The following is a 19,280-nucleotide window of genomic DNA, read 5'->3' as shown; positions in this document are numbered from 1 at the left end:
CAGCAGTGTGTTCCTGTTCCACACACACCATACATTAATAACCCCTGCTCTCTAGTTCTTCTGTGTCCTACTGGGCAGACCTTCTTCTTCTTCTTTTGGCGGATTGCAAACAACTTAAAAAGGTGCATACCGCCACCTACTGTACATGAGTAAGAATCATCACATCATTCCAACTCTTTAATTTATGCTCTAATCAAAATAAAATTAAAATCAATCAATAAAACCATGAAATAAATAAAACAAAAAACAAATCTATGTTCTTTCCTGACCTAATGTTAAAAAAAATGTCCTACCCCAGTTTCACTCAAGAATGTAAACAGTGCCTTTCTGGTAGCTCTTACTCCCTCTCCTTTTGTTCCCAAACACCAACCACACTCCCCTCGCTCTCTGCCTCTAGACTTTAGTTGTTCTCTTTCAGCTTTATAGATGACACAATGTAACAAGATATGTTCTACATCTTCTTTTACTGCACAGTGCACACTTGTCACTGTCACTTTTCCCCATGACATACAGCGTACCATTCAAAGCCGTGTGATCCAGTCTGAGTCTAGCCATCATGATTTCCTCCCTTCTGTTTCTTTCTTTATGAATATTAATTGTAATTGTCTTTTGTACTTTGTGATACTCTTTGCCTTTCTGGTCTTCCTGCCACCTCTTCTGCCAGATCTCCATCCCTTTCCTCTTAATGATTGCTTTTCCTTCTCCTTCTCCAAGTTCAACTGGTAATGCTATTTCCTTTTGCAGTGCACTTTTTGCTCATTTATCAGCACACTCGTTCCCTTCCCCCCCTCATGAGCACTCGTTCCCTTTCACCCCTCATGCACACTCGTTCCCTTCCACCCCCTCATGAGCACTCGTTCCCTTCCCCCCTCATGAGCACTCGTTCCCTTCCACCCCAGGTACCCAGCAGAACTGTAGATCCATGCCGCTTCTGTGCAGTCTCAACAGGCTATGATTCAGCTCTATGAGAAAGTCTTCTCTAGTAGTTGTTGATTGTAGCTTTGTAGTATGGACAATGAATCTGTGCACATCACCACCCCATCTGGTCTGACCTCTTCAACCCACTGCAATCCTATTATTACTGCCAGCATTTCTGCTGTGTGCACTGATAATTGATCAGACTCTCTTTTTGAGATCGATATTTTAACGTCTGGGATGTGTACGCCAACTCCAACACACTCTTCCTTGTTCTTAGAACCATCTGTGTACATTTTTAGGTAATTGTAGTACTTTTCGTTCAGATACATACTTGTTTTAATTCCCACTTCATTTATTTGCCACTCTTTTTTCCTTTCTACAATACTCATCTGTGTTAGCTTCTGGGGAAGCCATGGGGGAACACGGCTAAATGGGCTTGCTTTGGCAAACGTGATGGCCTCCACTCCACATGCCCTCGTTCTCTCCTCACTCGTCCAGCCAAACGCACGCCCCTGGAACTTTGCATATTCCCAGCAACCCTGTAATATTCTGCTTGTGATATGTTCCTCTCCACTTCCTTGGAGCCTGACCCAGTGTGACAGAGCAAGTCTCTCTCTTCTGATCTCCAGAGGTGTCTCTCCTGCTTCTGTCAGAACTGCATTGATAGGGGATGACTTTATCGCTCCAATACAGCCGCAATGCTTCATATTGTATTCTATCTATTTAAAAGCCATGTTTTTGCTGCTGCTCCATACACTGTACACATAGTCTGTTGTGGGCCTCATCATTGATCTGTAAATGTCTACTAATGCTTGTCCCAGCTGCATCCAGCTACAGCTCGCAATACATTTAATACTTTTAAGCATTGTGTTTCCACTTGATTAATATGCATGTTCCACGTGTTTCTGCTATCAAACCACAGTCCTAGGTATTTGAACTCATTCACCTTTGTCATTGGACGATCATATAGTGTTGGCTGTTGGTCATCAATCTTGCGTCTGTTTGTAAATACCATGTAGCATGACTTGCTTTCTGACATTTTGAATCCCCAGTCATACGACCACCTCTCCACTTTTTAATCGCTCAAGCTTCTCCATTACGTATGGGGCACGTCTTCCCCTCATCCACAGAGCCCCATCATCTGCGTACAGAGCCCATTGGATGCATGAGTCTCAGCATGTCAACATGTCATTAATCATGATGTTAATAATATTGGACTGACTGCACTCCCTTGGGGAATACCATTTTCTATTTCAAGATAATTGGAAATATCTGCTCCAACCTTTCCTCTAAATGTCCCGTCTGTTCAAAAGGCCCTTACCCCATTGTACATTCTCCCTCCCATACCCATTCTCCTCCATGTGATCAGTAGCCCCTCCTCCACACAGAGTCATACGCCTTTCAATGTCAAAGTACACGATTGCCATTATCTCTTTCATTTTCAATGTTTTTTCCACATCGTTACTCACTCTTACTAAAGCATCTATTGTGGACCACCCTTCACGAGATCCGCTCTGAAAACTACTCGGCAGCCCTTTCTGTTCCAGTACATGTGAGAGCCTACAGACATCCATGTACATGGTGTGATGTAAGAGCTATTGGTCTGCAGTTACGGGTTAGCTGTATCTTTCCCTGGCTTATTGAATGGTAGCACGACTGCTGTTTTCCACACACTTGGCATATCTCCTTCTCTCCAGATTGTATTGAAAAGACTCGGCACCATTGTCATAGTTTCCATAGGTAACTGTCTAAACATAGCATAGCTAGCTGCTCTTGTCCTGGGGCTGTATATCCTGTACCTTGTAAGCTTGAGTTCTGATATTGTAAACTCCACATCCAGAGCTGACCTATTATCCTGTCTCTTCTCCTTCACCTTTTCCTTATCTGCTCGTAACTGCTGTGTTTGCTGCCTATGGATATCACTGAGATGCTCCCCACTATGTACTGCTGCAAGTGTCCTTCCCAACACCTGCCTTCTCTTTATCCGTCACTGCCAGCCTCTCCCCATCAACCAAAGCTGGCATTTTAATGGATTCCTTTCCCCACTCATCCACTTAAACATGGACCAGACATCACCTAATGTTACTCCTCTGCCAATGGTAGAACAACATTCTCTCCATGTTCTCTTTCATGTATATTGTACTGTCCTTCGAGCAGCTGCCCTTTCCTTTGAAACTCTATAACATTATTTTGTGTCATGTTTCTTTAATTCTCTAAATGTATCGTTTCGCTCTTTAGTAGCTGCATTCCTCATTCCACCACGGCACGCCTTTCTCCCTACCCTTGGTTGTTGCTTTGGGTACACTGTTCTCTGCTGCCTTTAGTAGATGTTCTGTTATGTGGCTTGTGATGACCTCTATGCTTCCCTCTGATGTTAGCAGGTGTACCGACTCCTCACACCGTATCCTACATTTCCCCCAATCAGCTTTAGCAAAGCATCACCTGGTTATCACACCTCCTTCCTGCATACAGTTGCAAGATGTGAACCCTTTGGAACGACCTGGATTTCTGCATAAGTTGGTCATAAAATGTGTTCTGATCTTCATCTAAGTCACAACAATAGACAAACACAGTCTGCTTAAACTAATACCACACAAACAGTTATATGTGTTCATGTTTGTATTGAACACACCATGTAAACATTCACAGTGCAGGGTGGAACAAGGCTAAAGACTTCTTCAGAGCTACTTGGAGTCAGGAGTCAGCCAACCTGGAGTCCAATCAATGAGATGAGATTGGAGGTGTTGGTTAAAGCTGCCCTGCCCTATAAGAAATACACACCAGTTTAGAATGTGCTATTCTTAAGAAGCGTTGCCAGATGTGAACCATGCCTCGCTCAGAAGACCTACCATTAAGAACTGCTGACTTTCATAAAGCTGGAAAGGGTTCCAGAAGTGTCTCTGAAAGCCTTGATGTCCATCAGTCCACGGTAAGACACGTTGTCTATACATGGAGAGAGGTCAGCACTGTTGCTGCTCTCCCTAGGAGTGGCCGTCCTGTAAAGAGGACTGCAAGAGCACAGCGCAGAATGCTCAATGAGGTGAAGAAGAGTCCTAGAGAGTCAGCAAGAGACTTGAAGAAATCTCTGGCACATGCTAACATCTCTGTTGACGAATCTACGATACGTAAAACACTGAACAAGAGTGGAGTTCATGGAAGACACCACGGAGGAAGCCACTGCTGTCCAGAAACAACATGGCTGCACGTTTGAAGTTTGCCAAAGAGCACCTGGATGTTCCACAGCACGACTGGCAACATATTCTGTGGACAGATTAAACCAGAGCTGAGTTGTTTGGAAGAACACACAACGCTATGTGTGGAGGATCCAAAGGGTTCACATACTTTTAAGTAAGCACTGGATAATGGTCACTTCCTACAGTGGAGTTATTCAAAACAAACCATTCGCATGTATGAAGCAAACAGTTTGACACTAATGTCAGATCCAGGCATAAGACTTCCCCCTGTGGACATCAACTCTTGTGCCATGTCCATCATTAATACTAGTGTTCTTTCCAGCATGTCTTCCACTATATAATACCGTTACTGTCTGTAACGTTACTGTCTGTATGGCTGCTGCCCCGTAGACTGTTGTGTGCATTGAAATCACCACACCAAACTTCCTTCCTATGTTTATTTCCTGCTATTTCTTTAAACATATCAGTGGTTAGATGTTTACATGGGTTGTATAAATTGATTATCCTAATGTTATCTTGTTTCCTAGGGTTGCAAATGTCCACTATAATACACTCTATATATCATCAGGAGATTGCACCTCCCTGTATGCCACGCCATCTTTGAGAAACGTGGCACACCCTCCACCATTTTGATTATTATCTCTATCATGCCTTCTACAGCTCAATCCTGGAATGATTGAGGTCGTAACGAGGTTTCCTGCACACATATTACCTCAGGGACTACCTCTAGAACATATGTATATTTCTTGAATTCCTGACCATTAGCTATGAGGCTTCTTGCGTTCCACTGTAGTATGTGCAGCACCATGATCAAGGATCTAACCCTCATCCTGATTTTCATTTCCCCAGATCCATGTATAGCTAGCATTGCATGTTTCTGATCTGTTTCATATCTTTCATGTCTAGGAGTTTCCCAGCTGCCTCCACAATGGCTTTGATTCTATCACTTTTCTTTTTTAGCTGTAATGCAACATTTACAGTATGGCATATGAATACCACAACATTCACCCTTTTCACTGCTAGAACACCATCATCCTCTTTCCTCTGGGTGGCGCTGTGGGGTTGGATTTGAAGATTACTTTTAGGTGTGTTCCTGCCATTTTGTATTGTAATGCTCTGCTCCATAGGGGTCTTATTGATTATTATTGTTCCCCTAACTTTCTTTATTGCTTCTGCGTATGAAACTTTGTTTGTAATCTTAACCCTCTGCACCTCTCTGCACCTCTCTGCACCTCTCTGCACCTCTCTGCACCTCTCTGGCATCTCTGCACCTCTCTGCACCTCTCTGCACCTCTCTGGCCTCTCTCTGCACCTCTCTGCACCTCTCTGGCCTCTCTCTGCACCTCTCTGGCCTCTCTCTGGTCTCTCTCTGCACCTCTCTGGCCTCTCTCTGCACCTCTCTGCACCTCTCTGGCCTCTCTCTGGCCTCTCTCTGCACCTCTCTGGCCTCTCTGCCCCTCTCTGCACCTCTCTGGCCTCTCTGCACCTCTCTGGCCTCTCTCTGCACCTCTCTGGCCTCTCTCTGGCCTCTCTCTGCACCTCTCTGGCCTCTCTCTGGCCTCTCTCTGCACCTCTCTGGCCTCTCTCTGCACCTCTCTGCACCTCTCTGGCCTCTCTCTGCACTTCTCTGGCCTCTCTCTGCACCTCTCTGGCCTCTCTCTGCACCTCTCTGGCATCTCTCTGCACCTCTCTGGCCTCTCTCTGCACCTCTCTGGCCTCTCTCTGGCCTCTCTCTGGCCTCTCTCTGCACCTCTCTGGCCTCTCTGACCTCTCTGCACCTCTCTGGCCTCTCTGCACCTCTCTGGCCTCTCTCTGCACCTCTCTGGACCTCTCTGGCCTCTCTGCACCTCTCTGGCCTCTCTGCACCTCTCTGGCCTCTCTCCACCTCTCTGCACCTCTCTGCACCTCTCTGGCCTCTCTCTGACCTCTCTCTGCACCTCTCTGGCCTCTCTGGCCTCTCTCTGCACCTCTCTGCACCTCTCTGCACCTCTCTGGCCTCTCTCTGCACCTCTCTGGCCTCTCTCTGGCCTCTCTCTGCACCTCTCTGGCCTCTCTCTGCACCTCTCTGGCCTCTCTCTGCACCTCTCTGCACCTCTCTGGCCTCTCTCTGCACCTCTCTGGCCTCTCTCTGCACCTCTCTGGCCTCTCTGCACCTCTCTGCACCTCTCTGGCCTCTCTCTGGCCTCTCTCTGCACCTCTCTGGCCTCTCTCTGCACCTATATGGCCTCTCTCTGCACCTCTCTGGCCTCTCTCTGCACTTCCCATCCTCTTAGCTGCCCTTTACCCTGCTGCGCTGTGTGCCCCATTCATGAGAGGTTTGAGGATGTACTACCTAACCATGAGGTTCAGATATCCCAGTTGTACTGCCTTAGGTAAGCTTCTCTCAAACTGAATGAGAACTGATCATGTTTCCTTGAGTGTGCCATCCGGATTGCTTTTAAGCCTCGTGACTTCCACTACTTTGCCTCTTTTTAATTTACTTTGAACATCTTCCACCGACATGTCCACTGACTCCTGATATTACTCCTCTCAGTTTAGCCATTGCTCCTGGGACATGCGCCTTCCTTTTCTCCCCATTCAGTGAGTTCAATCCCAGAATCTCTTCCTGCTGCTGTTTGTTATTGGCATGTATCAAAACCCGCTTGTTGTTCATGAATTTAGCAAATTTAATTTTTCCAATCTCTTTTTCAATTGCTTTGGTAAGTGTAATCGGGTGATAATGCCCACCATCCTGATTGAATTCTATTACAACTTTCCACTCGTGTTCTAGTTCTTTATTCAACATTGCCAGTGGCGGCGCCAGGGTATGGCTCTCGTCAGAGATAATCTGTCTCTCTCCATTGACTGGTGGGAGGTGACTTGAGACAGTTGGCTATGGCGGCAGCAGCTTGGCGTGGGGGTGCCAGCTTGTCCGGTTGTACTAAATCAGAAGTTTACCGAACAACTGATAATAAGGTGATTGTGGAAGATGAACTTTTGAACTTCCTTGTCATCAAAATGAAAACTCTGAATCATGATGACATTGTTTTATTGGCCTCAAACAATTTCAACTCTGAGTGGATCGAAGCCTCGAAGAAGATACTGTTTGAGCTGTGTCCTCAAACGACGCTGCGCTGTGTTACACACAAAGGAGCACAGAAAGACACTAACAATATAAAAGCGTGCTTGAAGGTGCTAAATGAATGTGGGGAGAACATACCAAGATTGGTCTCCCACTATCTGGATGACCTCCCTCCAGTTTCTTATGACCACATTGATGTCTCAGCATTGCTGGGGCGGTTGGAACAGCTGAATAAGGACATGTGCTGTGTGAAAAAAACACTCGAAGCTCAAACTGATGCCTGCGAGGGTCTGCGGGTGACGACCATGGCCATCGATGACCGGGTGTCCGCAATTGAGAAGCCCTGTGGATCTCCCGGCGTGGTCCCAGGGGCGGGGTATGTGAGGCCATGCAATCAAGCGCGGCCAGCAGCTGTGTGTGCTGACCCAACCCAGTCTCACGGCATTTCGTGTTCACCAACACGATATTTAATCTATTGATTCGTGTTCACCATCACGATTTGCCCCTTTTTTTCGTGTTGCACAGCACGATTTTAAAAGCAATGTATTTCTACTGGTAACGTGTTTCGTGCCTGCAGGCTGCAGCACGTCTTTTTCCCCGGTCGGGTCGTGGAAGACCGGAAGCTGTGTGGTTCATAAAAACATGTTAAAAACATGTTCTTACTCAATATCAAGCCACAATTATTGCTTTTATTTTAAATCGTATAATTTCGGACTTTTGTTGCCGTCTGTGAGGAAAATAAATGGGGCTCAGAGCCTCAGGATACTGAAATCTGTATTTTTAAATATGTTTTTCCTTCTAATTTGTTATTCTTTTCAAAATAACACACTGTTATTTACTCACCAATAACACACAATTATCCTTGCTTTTATTTATTGGTTTAATTCCATAATCTCTGGCTTTTTTGGTGTCCGTCAGGAACTGAATTTCAAAATAAAAATAACCGGAAACAGACGTAGGCCTATAAGGGACATTTCGAGCATCATTGCGATTGTCAACATTTCTGAGTTTAGGATGGCCGAAGACACTACACTACCCATAATCCCCAGCTATCGTTTAGGACTACAGTCCCCGCAAGGTTACGCAGAGCGTCAAACAGCTGTGTGAAATGGAACGAAACCACGCCAGACTATCCAAAACTGGAATCGAACACCCCTCCAGAACTACACATGCTGGCTATTGTGTTTCGCAAAATGTTCTATGGGACGTCTCTACTGAACGTTTTCGTTTTTCCCACAATTAGAAGTTGCCAGTATTAAACACATTGGTGTTATCAAATGTAAAACATATAATTAATAAATGGGTGAAAATCGCTTGTGTCCATAATGCGCAGCATTATATTAAGGCCGTATACCCACATGACAGCTCATTGCTACTTTGTGATTCTACTCCACGACAATTCAGAGGTTAACCTGGTATTTTTACTCCACTGCATTTATTTGAGTTACTTTGCAGATTCTGATTAATGATGTGAAATATAAACAACCCTTAAATCAGACTTTAGTTACACCTGAGTAAAATTCAGGTAAGGTGATTGTCAAGTGCCAACAATCAGGAGAGAGATTTGATAGTTGGTGCTTGAGAAGACTAATAATAATAATAATAATAATAATTTCAATTTATATAGCGCCTTTCACGAAACCCAAGGACGCTTTACAATGGGAATTAACAAAACAAAAAGGTCACAATAAACATACAGAGCAATAGCAGGAAACAAGTGACTGTAAACTAGTTGAGGCCGAAGGCCCGAGTGGACAGATGGTGTTTGAGGTGTTTTTTGAAGGTGTCCAGAGAGTCTGCATTCCTGATTGCAGAGGGGAGAGAATTCCAGAGGGTGGGGGCTGCGACACTGAAGGCTCTGTTGCCAAATGTTTTCAGCTTGGAGCGCTGGATGGAGAGCAGCCCTTTGTCAGAGGACAAGGTGACGAGAGGGGGTGAAGGGCTGAAGGAGGTCAGAGATGTATGGAGGGGCTAGGGATTGGAGAGATGTGTAGGTTAGCAGGAGGAGTTTGTACTGGATGCTTGACTTGACCGGGAGCCAGTGAAGGTGGATGAGGGTGGGGGTGATGTGTTGCCAGGGCTTAGTGTGGGTGAGGAGCCTGGCTGCAGAGTTCTGGACGTACTGGAGCCTGTCCAGGGCTTTGCTGGTGACCCCGAACAGAACTCCATTGCAGTAGTCCAGACGAGAGGAGATGAAGGTATGAATTAATGTTTCTGCAACGGGGTCGGGGAGAGAGGGCCGGAGTCTGGAGATGTTTCGTAGGTGAAAGAAAGCAGTTTTGACGGTAGACCTGATGTGGGAGTTGAAGGTGAGGCTAGAGTCCAGAGTGACGCCCAGGCTGCGAACCTCAGGGGAAGGGTGGATGGAGCCGCCATCGATGGTGAGGAGCAGATCTCCAACCTTCCGGAGCAGTGTTTTTGGGGCCACAACCATGAGCTCTGTTTTGTTATTGTTGAGTTTAAGTAGATTTTTTGACATCCAGGCTTGGATGTCGCTGAGGCTAAACTAAACATGTATAAACATGTAACATGCAGATACTAAACATGTATCTGCAATTGACATGAATGGAAACAAGTAATATTCATTACTCGTTATTCTCTACTAATAGTTAATTAAAGACTGTATATTATGGCTATTTTGCACTTCCCTTTCAAGATTTTAAAGGTTTATTGACATATCACACACAACTACGGTGTAGTTATGCAATGAATGAAAAATTTGGGTCACAGGTTCCTCAGCAGTGCATTACAAGACATTTATCAATATGTGTGTACCTCCACCATTAAACTGTCATATTCTGCACATTTCTTATTCTATCTACATACATAAGAGTATAATTAATGTGTATAATATCAGTTCAAATAAGTGCTTCAACATAGTTAACATTGCAGGAAAGCAATATATTAGACGTTAATTACTTTGTCAGGCTTAATATTTAATATGTAATGTTTAAATAAAGGTTAATCCGTTTTTCTGTTTTGCACCTCCTCCTATTAATATCTGTGTACATCCTGCACTAAACTGTTTTATTGTAGAGATCACTTACAGTATCTTCTTGATTTTTTATATTCTATATTTCTATATTTATACTTTCCCCCTATGAAAGTATGTACTCTTAATATTTTTTTAATCAAATATAACACATAAAACAATAATTCAATAATGTGCTTTAACCACTAGGAGGTGCACACAAGGTACACACAGCCATAATAACTTTGTATTATTAATGTGTATGTACAACATCTGAAGATGTATAGTTTTATGCATGCTTTCACATCATTTTACAGCATATTGCTATACTATTTCAGACTCAGTATTTACATTCTTACATTCAAAGAAAATCAGTAATATCTTTAAAAACTACAGTCCTTTTCTATCAGCTGTGCACCGTTATGGTGTAAATATAACCTATCTATGAATTGGATCAAATGTAAAAGTCAGCCGAATTAGTGTTGATACTGCAAGGAGACGTATTGTGTGAAGAGAAATTGAAGATGTTGTTTAATTGTTGATATATTTATGATCCACGTCAAGTATTCAGTTTCGGCGCCATTTCTTCAGTTTTTCCAAAGGTCTTCTCATCAGGGCTCTCTAAATAAAGAACTACGGCAGATCTGTAATATGTAATGCAGCCGAACCGTGTATTACAATGCCGTTATGTGATGACTTTCAAAGAGAAAAGCCTACGTCTGTTTGCGGTTATATTTATTTTGAAATTCAGTTCCTGACGGACACCAAAAAAGCCCGAGATTATGGAATTAAACCAATAAATAAAAGCAAGGATAATTGTGTGTTATTGGTGAGTAAATAACATTGTGTTATTTTGAAAAGAATAACAAATTAGAAGGAAAAAAAGATTTAAAAAATACAGATTTCAGTATCTTGAGGCTCTGAGCCCCATTTATTTTCCTTATAGCAACAAAAGTCAGAAATTATACGATTTAAAATAAAAGCAATAATTGTGGCTTGATATTGAGTAAGAACATGTTTTTATGAACCACACAGCTTCCGGTCTTCCTCGACCGGACCGGAGAAAAAGACGTGCTGCAGCCTGCAGGCACGAAACACATTACCAGTAGAAATACATTGCTTTTAAAATCGTGCTGTGCAACACGAAAAAAAGGCGCAAATCGTGTTGGTGAACACGAATCAATAGATTAAAAATCGTGTTGGTGAACACGAAATGCCGTGAGACTGGGTTGGAAGAATATGTTTCTCTGTTGTCCACGTTCATAAAGCAAAGCAGCAGCATCAGAGCACGGAGCAGAGTCTCTAGATGAGTTTACAGTAGTCCCTCGTTCTTATTAAACATCCATGTTGTAGTCCGCTGTATAGAAAACTGTGGTTTCCATGGTTTCCCCACAGCAGCAGACGCACACAATGACGTCCGCTGGCGCATCATAAACACGTCGGATAGTGAAAGTGCATTCGGATTCTCTAAAGTACCGCAGTCTCTTTTCCTAAGTCCTTTTTAATTCTCCTATCCACTATCCCTTAACCCCGTGACGTTTCACTCAGAGGTCAAGGAATAGACGATAGGGTTAGAATTTAGGAGCTGATTTTTAAACTATCCGACTGCAGCCTAGCTTTGATTGGCTGACGCCGGCGTAGCCAGCGCCAGCCAATCAAATCCCGTTTCTGAAAATCTGACAGCTGAAGCCGTAGCCAATCAAACCACGTCTAAGCTGGGAGAGATATCCCACCGTTCATTTCTATATTTCAAAAAAAGATGGAGGAGAAACTAATTATCGCCGTAGCAAATCACCCGGTTTTGTATGACCAGACCCTCTTCACCTACCGGGATACAAACCGGAGGAACCAGGCATGGAGGGAGGTGGCAGAGACAGTGGGGGAAACTGGTAGGTTTTCGCCTGTTTGGGGAGTTTATATCCAGTTTACGTAGTGTTAATATAGCTAGCAAGCATAGCCATTAGTCACTATATTTAGCATAAAATAGCACCATAGACATTAATCACATAAATGTTCATCATCCGCTGACACTTTACCTCTGCCACATCATAGACTATATTGCATTACATTAATGCACACAATGTCATACTCCTTTCTGCTCATATTCTGCTTTCACATTTCTTAGTTATATATATATATATATATATATATGCAAAAATGCATTCTATTTCCATGTAAATTAATGCTTTATTTAATTTGTATCTTTTTGCAATTTAACTGTATTTTATTACGGTGTAAAACATTTTGTGTTTTATATTAGATTTCTTGTTTTTTATGTATGCACCATGACATCAAGTCAAATTCCTAGTATGTGCAAAGCTACCTGGCAATAAACCTGTTTCTGATTTTGATTCTGATAAAGTGTGACATGTAAAACCTTTTATGCAATTGACAGTGATAAAGGGATTTGGTTTTCATTAATGGAGGAATCATTTTCTTAAATTCAAGAAATTAACTGTATTCTTTCATTTCATTTTATTAGAGGAAGTGTGCAAAAAGCGGTGGAAGTCCCTCAGGGACCGATACAGGAAGGAGAGGATATTAGAGAAGGAAGGGAAAGGGAGCGGGCAGGGCCTTCCGGGGGATCTATAAGCCCTGGCGTCTCGCGGCAATCATGAGCTTTTTAAAGCCATTCATGCTTGACCGCGAGACGTCCAGCAATTTCCCCCGGCAAGCCCTGCCTCCGTCCACATCCATAGAAGAGGAAGAGGAAGACAGCCTGGAAGAGAGCCTGGATGACAGCATGGAAAGCCAGCCAGGTGCTAGTCAGCCAGCCAGTCAGCCGGCCAGTCAGCCGGCCAGTCAGCCGGCCAGCCGGCCAGTCAGCCGGCCAGTCAGCCGACCAGTCAACCAGAATCTGCTTTTGACCGAAGGTCCAATGCTGGATATGCCACCACCACCACCACCACCACCACCACCACCATCTTTTTCCGGAGTCTCTTGCCCACCATGAGGCTGATCAGCAGGAGAAATAGGCTGAGGCTCAGATTGACCATACACGAGGCGGTCCTGGAGGCAGCAGAGCTGGAGAATTAATTAATTACATACTGATACTGATCCACATGACATGTTTTTACACTCATCACTCACTTCACTCACAACATTACATAAATACAAGTTATTTAAAGTATGTTATGGCTATACTGTGTCTTGACTTGTTCATGTGGTTTGTCAGTTGCAACATACCAGAAGCTTCATGTATGTCGGTATATAATGTGCTTTCTTCTGTAATTGTTCAGGTGAAAATCTGTTGTAATTTTTATCATTAAAAACAGGACTGAAGGAAAAAGGTTGTTAGTCATATCATAATATCAATTCAGGAAACATGTTTATTAGGAATGGTTGATTTTAAAATGGCTCATTTGGAATATTTGCTTTTTAAAGAAAATGGGTAGCTCTTAAAAGAGCTTTTGGTTTGGAGACAATGGTGACCCTACACCACGTTCTGCTGCCATCGCACTGCCCCCTCCTCATTCAAATAGGAGCTGAAGGTCTCCCGCAGTTGGATGGATCTGCGTGTGGCGTTGTTGGAGCCCTTCCTCGGTGCATCACACAGGGTTGGAGTAGCTTCACCCGTGGACTCTGCGATAGGTGTGCGTGATGGTCTTCCTATTGTCTTCCTGCGGAGGAAGTTGTGCAACACACAGGCGGCCTTCACACACAACTCTGTTACCTCCGGGCTGGTGGTGATGACACGCCTGAGCATTCTCCACTGGGATGAGAGGATGCCAAACGCACATTCAACCACCAACCTGGCCCGGCTGAGGCGGTAGTTGAATAAACTCCTTTCACGTGTGAGCTGACGTCCAGGGAACGGACGCAGCAGGTTGTCCAGCAGCGGGAAAGCCTCATCCCCAACGAAGACATGGGGGAGAAGGCCCAGCCATTTTATGAGCTGATGCAAATGTCCCCTCTGTGGGACTAATAAAGGTATTCTGATGTTAGTTTTCCTGATAAATTTGGTCACTATATTTGTATCATTCTTTCTTTCTTTTCTTTAGCAATACCATAATTTGAAAATACTCTACTAAAGTTATAATCTCTGCATTCTAAGCGGTTTTATGGCATGGTCTCTCCAGCCCTCAAGGCAGTGGTTACATTCAAAGGTAATTTGTTTTGTTAATCCATATGTTCCTATTTTTCCCCTAGACTAGCCTATTTCTATGGTGATGAGATGAAGAGCTTTGCTAAAGTAGCAAGATGACATTAAGGCAACATCATTGTGCACTTGCGCCTTAAATCTGCACATATCAAACTTCTTCAGTTCTGATTGAACTCTGTCTGCGCTCTCAACTCCTTACCCATACAGCATTTTTTCTCTGTAAACTAAATAAGAAATATTTGTACAGAGACGGTTTTCATGGTCGCTGGTGATTTTAACACTGCCAACATGAAGAAGGTCCTGCCGAAGTACCATCAGCACACTAGCTGCCCGACGCGAGGTGGAACCACAGTGGACCATGTGTTCTCCTTTCCAACATGGATAGAAAGCTCTCCCTCGGCAAGTCAGAGCACACCTGCTTACAGGCAGAAACTCAAACCATCTATCATTGACCTTCTTCTTACGTATGTACTCTTAATATTTTAATGTTTTCATCAAATATAACATATTTAACAAAACATACAGTTCAGATTAGCAACACCTAATTACCTGCATTGCAATGACTCTAAACGTGTAGTAACGTGCTTTAACCACTAGGTGGTGCGGGTTAAAAAAAACAAGTTTACAGTGTTAACACAATGAATTAATTGATACTGCTGTTTCCCGTTTAGTTTATGACGGATGTATTTTGTTATCTACATATATTGTTTTGATATGTAGAAAATAAACGTATTTGAGTTACGTCCAAAACAAACGAGGCGACAGGGTTGCTGTAGCTTATGACATTAAAACCTTTGAATCTATAACTTAAAAGCATGAAAGATAATTTAGAAATGAATAGTAATCCTGGCAGACATCTGATTGGACCACAAAAATAATACTTAAACGATTGAATGTTAAATGATTATTATTATTATAAACAGTATATTTTAGATATAGGTACATGTACAAAGAACTGTGTAGTATGAACTAGAAATCATTAAAGGTTAAATGAGTGCATTTTAATTTGTCATCACTGCAGCCTTGGAACACAGCTGGCAGAAGAGCTCAACTCATCGAGATACAAAGTACATTTTTATCTTAGTTTTACAGTCGATGAACAAGAAAGAATACAATGGAAATACAGAAAAGTAAATGTACTTCAAATATAAGGACATTATAAGCATTGCAGGACATAAACAATGGAAAGACATTAGAAAATAAAACAGATGTTGAAACTAAATGTGGTCAGGGCTCTCCACGGTCAAGAGATACGCAACATTCAAATGTGATCTCTTTATTGCTTGAAGCGCTGTAAAGACAGCCTGCAGAAGAATCCAAAACACACATTGAAGCACATCACTCCAGTCAATCTGAAGAAAGGCACCGACACGACAGGAAGGATGCTCCTCTGAAGAGATCTGCAGAGGAGCAGTGGGCTGTACCAAGACTCCAGCTCCACTCACTCATCATCTGAGAGTGAGTCTGAAGTACTTTAAAGTCAGAAAGCATAGATGATGATGATACAGTACCAAGTCAAAGTGACACTACTTTACATATTGGTGCAACACTCTAAAGACATATTTGATCAACATAAAAGTTCAGACACATTTAACACTGGTGTTTTATACAAAAATATATATCAAACACGTCAATAAACGGCAAGCTCAAATATGGACTGTCTCCATCTGAGGGGACAGAATGACCAGCATGTGAGACAGGGACTGTTTGACACTTGACTTGCATACTGCACCTCCAAGTACACACGTGTAACAAGGGACACACCTGTAGATTCGTTAACTGTAAGACGGCCTGTATCTCAAGGACTCAAATCCTCCTCCTCTTCCTCCTCTCTAACAGAGCTCTGAGGGAAGGGCTGCCTCACAGCATGCAACAGGGAAAGGCTGTGGGACTTGTAACAAGTGATGATACGGATTGCTTTATAGGAAACGTAGGATCCAGTGGCTTTGGGTCAGAGAGACGGATGGATCTGCCTGCCTAGAAAGCACACATGGAAATGGTCAGCGTTCAGGACCAGCTGTGTGTTCCATACTCACTGCAGAACACAGTTCTGTTTGGCTTTTTCCTTGTCTAAGCATGACAGAAGTACACTTCACAGTGAACTCAAGAGCATATACACATTTGTCTCTTTGATTATATACTTTTGTAAAAAAAAGAAGATATTTACTCTCAATATATAGATTTGTAGCAGAGCTGTAAATCTGATGTGATCAAGGGAGATACCGGGAAGCCAGGATATCTAAGTGTGTTGGGTATTTGCAGTGCCTAACACTGCCGAATATAACATTTTAAAATGTAAAAGATTAGAAAGAAAATGTAAAATGATAGTGAAAATGACTTTTTTATTAATACGTAAAAATGAAGATGAAATGGAGAAGTTTGAATTAAAAGCTCATTTAAAATGAGCGATGGTGGAAGAGTGTGGAATGATTTGGATGCTGTAGGTTTACGGCTGGTACTTCTGTCAAACTGCAGCAAATCCAAGCATCTTAATGTCAAGGCAACCCTTAAACAAAAGCGTGTCCACATCAGAGCCAGGCCAAAGATAACAGAATGCACAGGAGACTGAAGCCGCTGGCTCTGAGACCACCCTGGTGCTTTGAGCTGAATAGAGACACCAACATGTCCCAGCTGCTTGTTGGCACAGGAGCTGAGGTTTAGGGCTTTCGGTTCGATCAAAGTATTGATCCAATTACAATGCTGAGTGATCTCCAAAAGGATTTCAAATCATCCTGAGTGGGACATGGATTCTTTAATAGAGATGTTTCAGTCCAGACCAAAGCAGCTGAACCCAGATGCTAACATGACTAAAAACATCTCAACAATGAGCGAACAAAGTGAACCTCTTGGCGTTCCCCGTCACAAACATAACGCCTCTCCGTGAACACTGGAGATGTCTGGATGAAGCAACCAACTGTGCATGCACACTGTCAACATGTGTGACCTGATACTGAGGAACTATCATTGTTCAGCACATCAAAGCGTGGACCATATCTATTCTCTCACATTGTATTTCTATGCAACCTTTTCTATCCCGTCTTAATTTGACTCATCTACGTCAGCTATTGCATATGCACCTTCTACCAGGACAGAGTAGTCCGTTTGCTGACAGTGACCCTGAAGTGTTGAGGACCCCAAAGTGTTATGTTGGAGATGTAGAGCAGGGTCCCCAGCACATAGAACCTGCCCGATGCTAACCTGCATATCAGCATCGGGCAGTTTGCACAATTATTATAAGTTGCGTAAATTAGCATTGATAAGCATTTGCAGACACTAGTTTGAACATGGCGTGGACGATGTGGGAGTGGTTTTGGAGGTTATTGAGGATGCTGAACATTCTGACATTTCCACGATCAAAAATGGCAGTTTAACCAGAAAGTGGCCATATTAGTACTTTTATGAATGTTGGGTACCTTTTAAATCTTTAGGGGACTAAAAATGTCAGAAATTGATTCAACATCCTCATTAACCTCCAAAACCGCTCCAAAATGTGAAATAGCTATTGAATGCAACTTTGGGCATCCAGCAGTGTCTTTGTGCTGAGGATACACACTCTACATTTCCAGGTTCACCAGGCTAGCAACTAGAATATAGACCACATTTGATCCTTGATGTCCATTTACGGCGAGCTCCCTGTACTTCGAGAACCTGTAACAGGCCTCTGAACTCTCAGTGAGCAGTGTGAACAGTCAGTCATGCACACAGCATTATTTCATCCCAACCACACCTTCAAAGTGAACAAAATACCTATGTGGTTATTTACAACTTAAGGGGATGACGCTCTTCCCTTCATAGGAAACCAATGACATCTCCCGAGTACATCTACAAAAATAAATCAAATAAGGGGTATCAGACGTATTGAAGTCCTGCTATGTGGGCGGTACCGTATGAAGAGAGAAGCGGGGAAATGAAGCAGATGTGTGTTAGACCCTGCAGGAGAGAAAGGTGGTCGCTCAGACAGAGAGGGAAACAAAGCTGTTGTACTGCTCAATGTTTCTCTTCAGGATGTCAGAGCAGGGGCCGAGCACTCGCTCAAACCGGGGCCGGTCCAGTTTAACACACTTGAGGGGGCCCAATGCAGCAACAGTGGCAGCCCGCGGCCGGTTCATCAGCAGGGCGATCTCACCTGGAAGAGAGCAGTCATCAGGTTACACAGGCAAACTCAATAAGCTCAATAAGTCCTGCTTTTGTTTAAATCGATACTATATTTAAAGTATTATTGACTGTTTTCATCCACACTCGGCTTCTCTCAGTCCACCCCATGAGACCGTGTCAGTGACTATGTGGTCTTGGTGACAAAAAGCCGGTACACGTCTGATTTACCAAAGTAGTCTGAGGGTCCCAGTCTGCCGACCTCCACAAACTCCTCGTCCTCGGAGCGCCTCTGCAGCACCGCGGCTGTACCCTGAGAGCACAGCAGACCACTTACACCACAGAACATTCACATCCAGAGAAATCCAATGTAGCTGCTATCAAGCTAATGGTGGAATGCATGACAAGGGTTAGATGGGCTGTGATGTGACAAAAACAATGGGAGACTTTGGTAGTGGTTTCATTTAAACTACTTTTGTTCACCCTAAAAGATATTGCATTTTTAAATTGCCACAGAAACTGTTTAATGACATTGGTGCCGTCTAGGTAATGGGAAATCAATTGTTGACAGAATTCACACTGAGGGGTTCAACACCAAACAAAGTTGCCAATGCATGCGCTGTGTGCTGATTGTTGCTACAGAAGGTGTTCCTACCTCCAGAATGATGAAGAACTCGTCCCCAGGCTGACCCTGCACCACTATTTTCTGGCTGTCCTCAAAATGCACAGTCTCCAAGGCATCGGCCACCATCAGACGCTCCCACTTATCCAGAGACTCTGTCAGGAGGAGCAACAGCAGGTCAGCGGCTCAGTGACATCTTCTTTTAAAAACAGGAAGCACTGCTTTAATCTGATAAGACACTACAGTTCTTACCTAGAATGGACACCTTGCTGAGGAACTCCTCGTACATTTTGCGCTTTCTCAAAGTGCTTCCCTAAAAA

The 19,280-nt window shown here is 43.4% G+C and overlaps 1 protein-coding gene across 1 annotated transcript; it reads right to left on the bottom strand.

Annotated features, from left to right (window-relative positions):
- Window positions 1-15,225: 15,225 nt before the first annotated feature.
- On the bottom strand, window positions 15,226-19,268 carry LOC117440989 (cAMP-dependent protein kinase type I-alpha regulatory subunit-like). The gene is made up of 4 exons (XM_034077189.2): window positions 19,213-19,268; window positions 18,994-19,115; window positions 18,570-18,651; window positions 15,226-18,372 (listed from the first exon to the last, which is right to left on the bottom strand). Exons 1-4 carry the CDS (start codon window positions 19,247-19,249, stop codon window positions 18,200-18,202), a joined length of 414 nt encoding a protein of 137 aa, XP_033933080.2. The 5' UTR covers window positions 19,250-19,268; the 3' UTR covers window positions 15,226-18,199.
- Between the last annotated feature and the right edge of the window lie 12 nt (window positions 19,269-19,280).

This window comes from Pseudochaenichthys georgianus, unplaced genomic scaffold (assembly GCF_902827115.2).
Source record: "Pseudochaenichthys georgianus unplaced genomic scaffold, fPseGeo1.2 scaffold_1376_arrow_ctg1, whole genome shotgun sequence".
Lineage (NCBI taxonomy): Eukaryota > Metazoa > Chordata > Actinopteri > Perciformes > Channichthyidae > Pseudochaenichthys > Pseudochaenichthys georgianus.
This window is presented reverse-complemented; position numbering and strand designations above follow the sequence as displayed.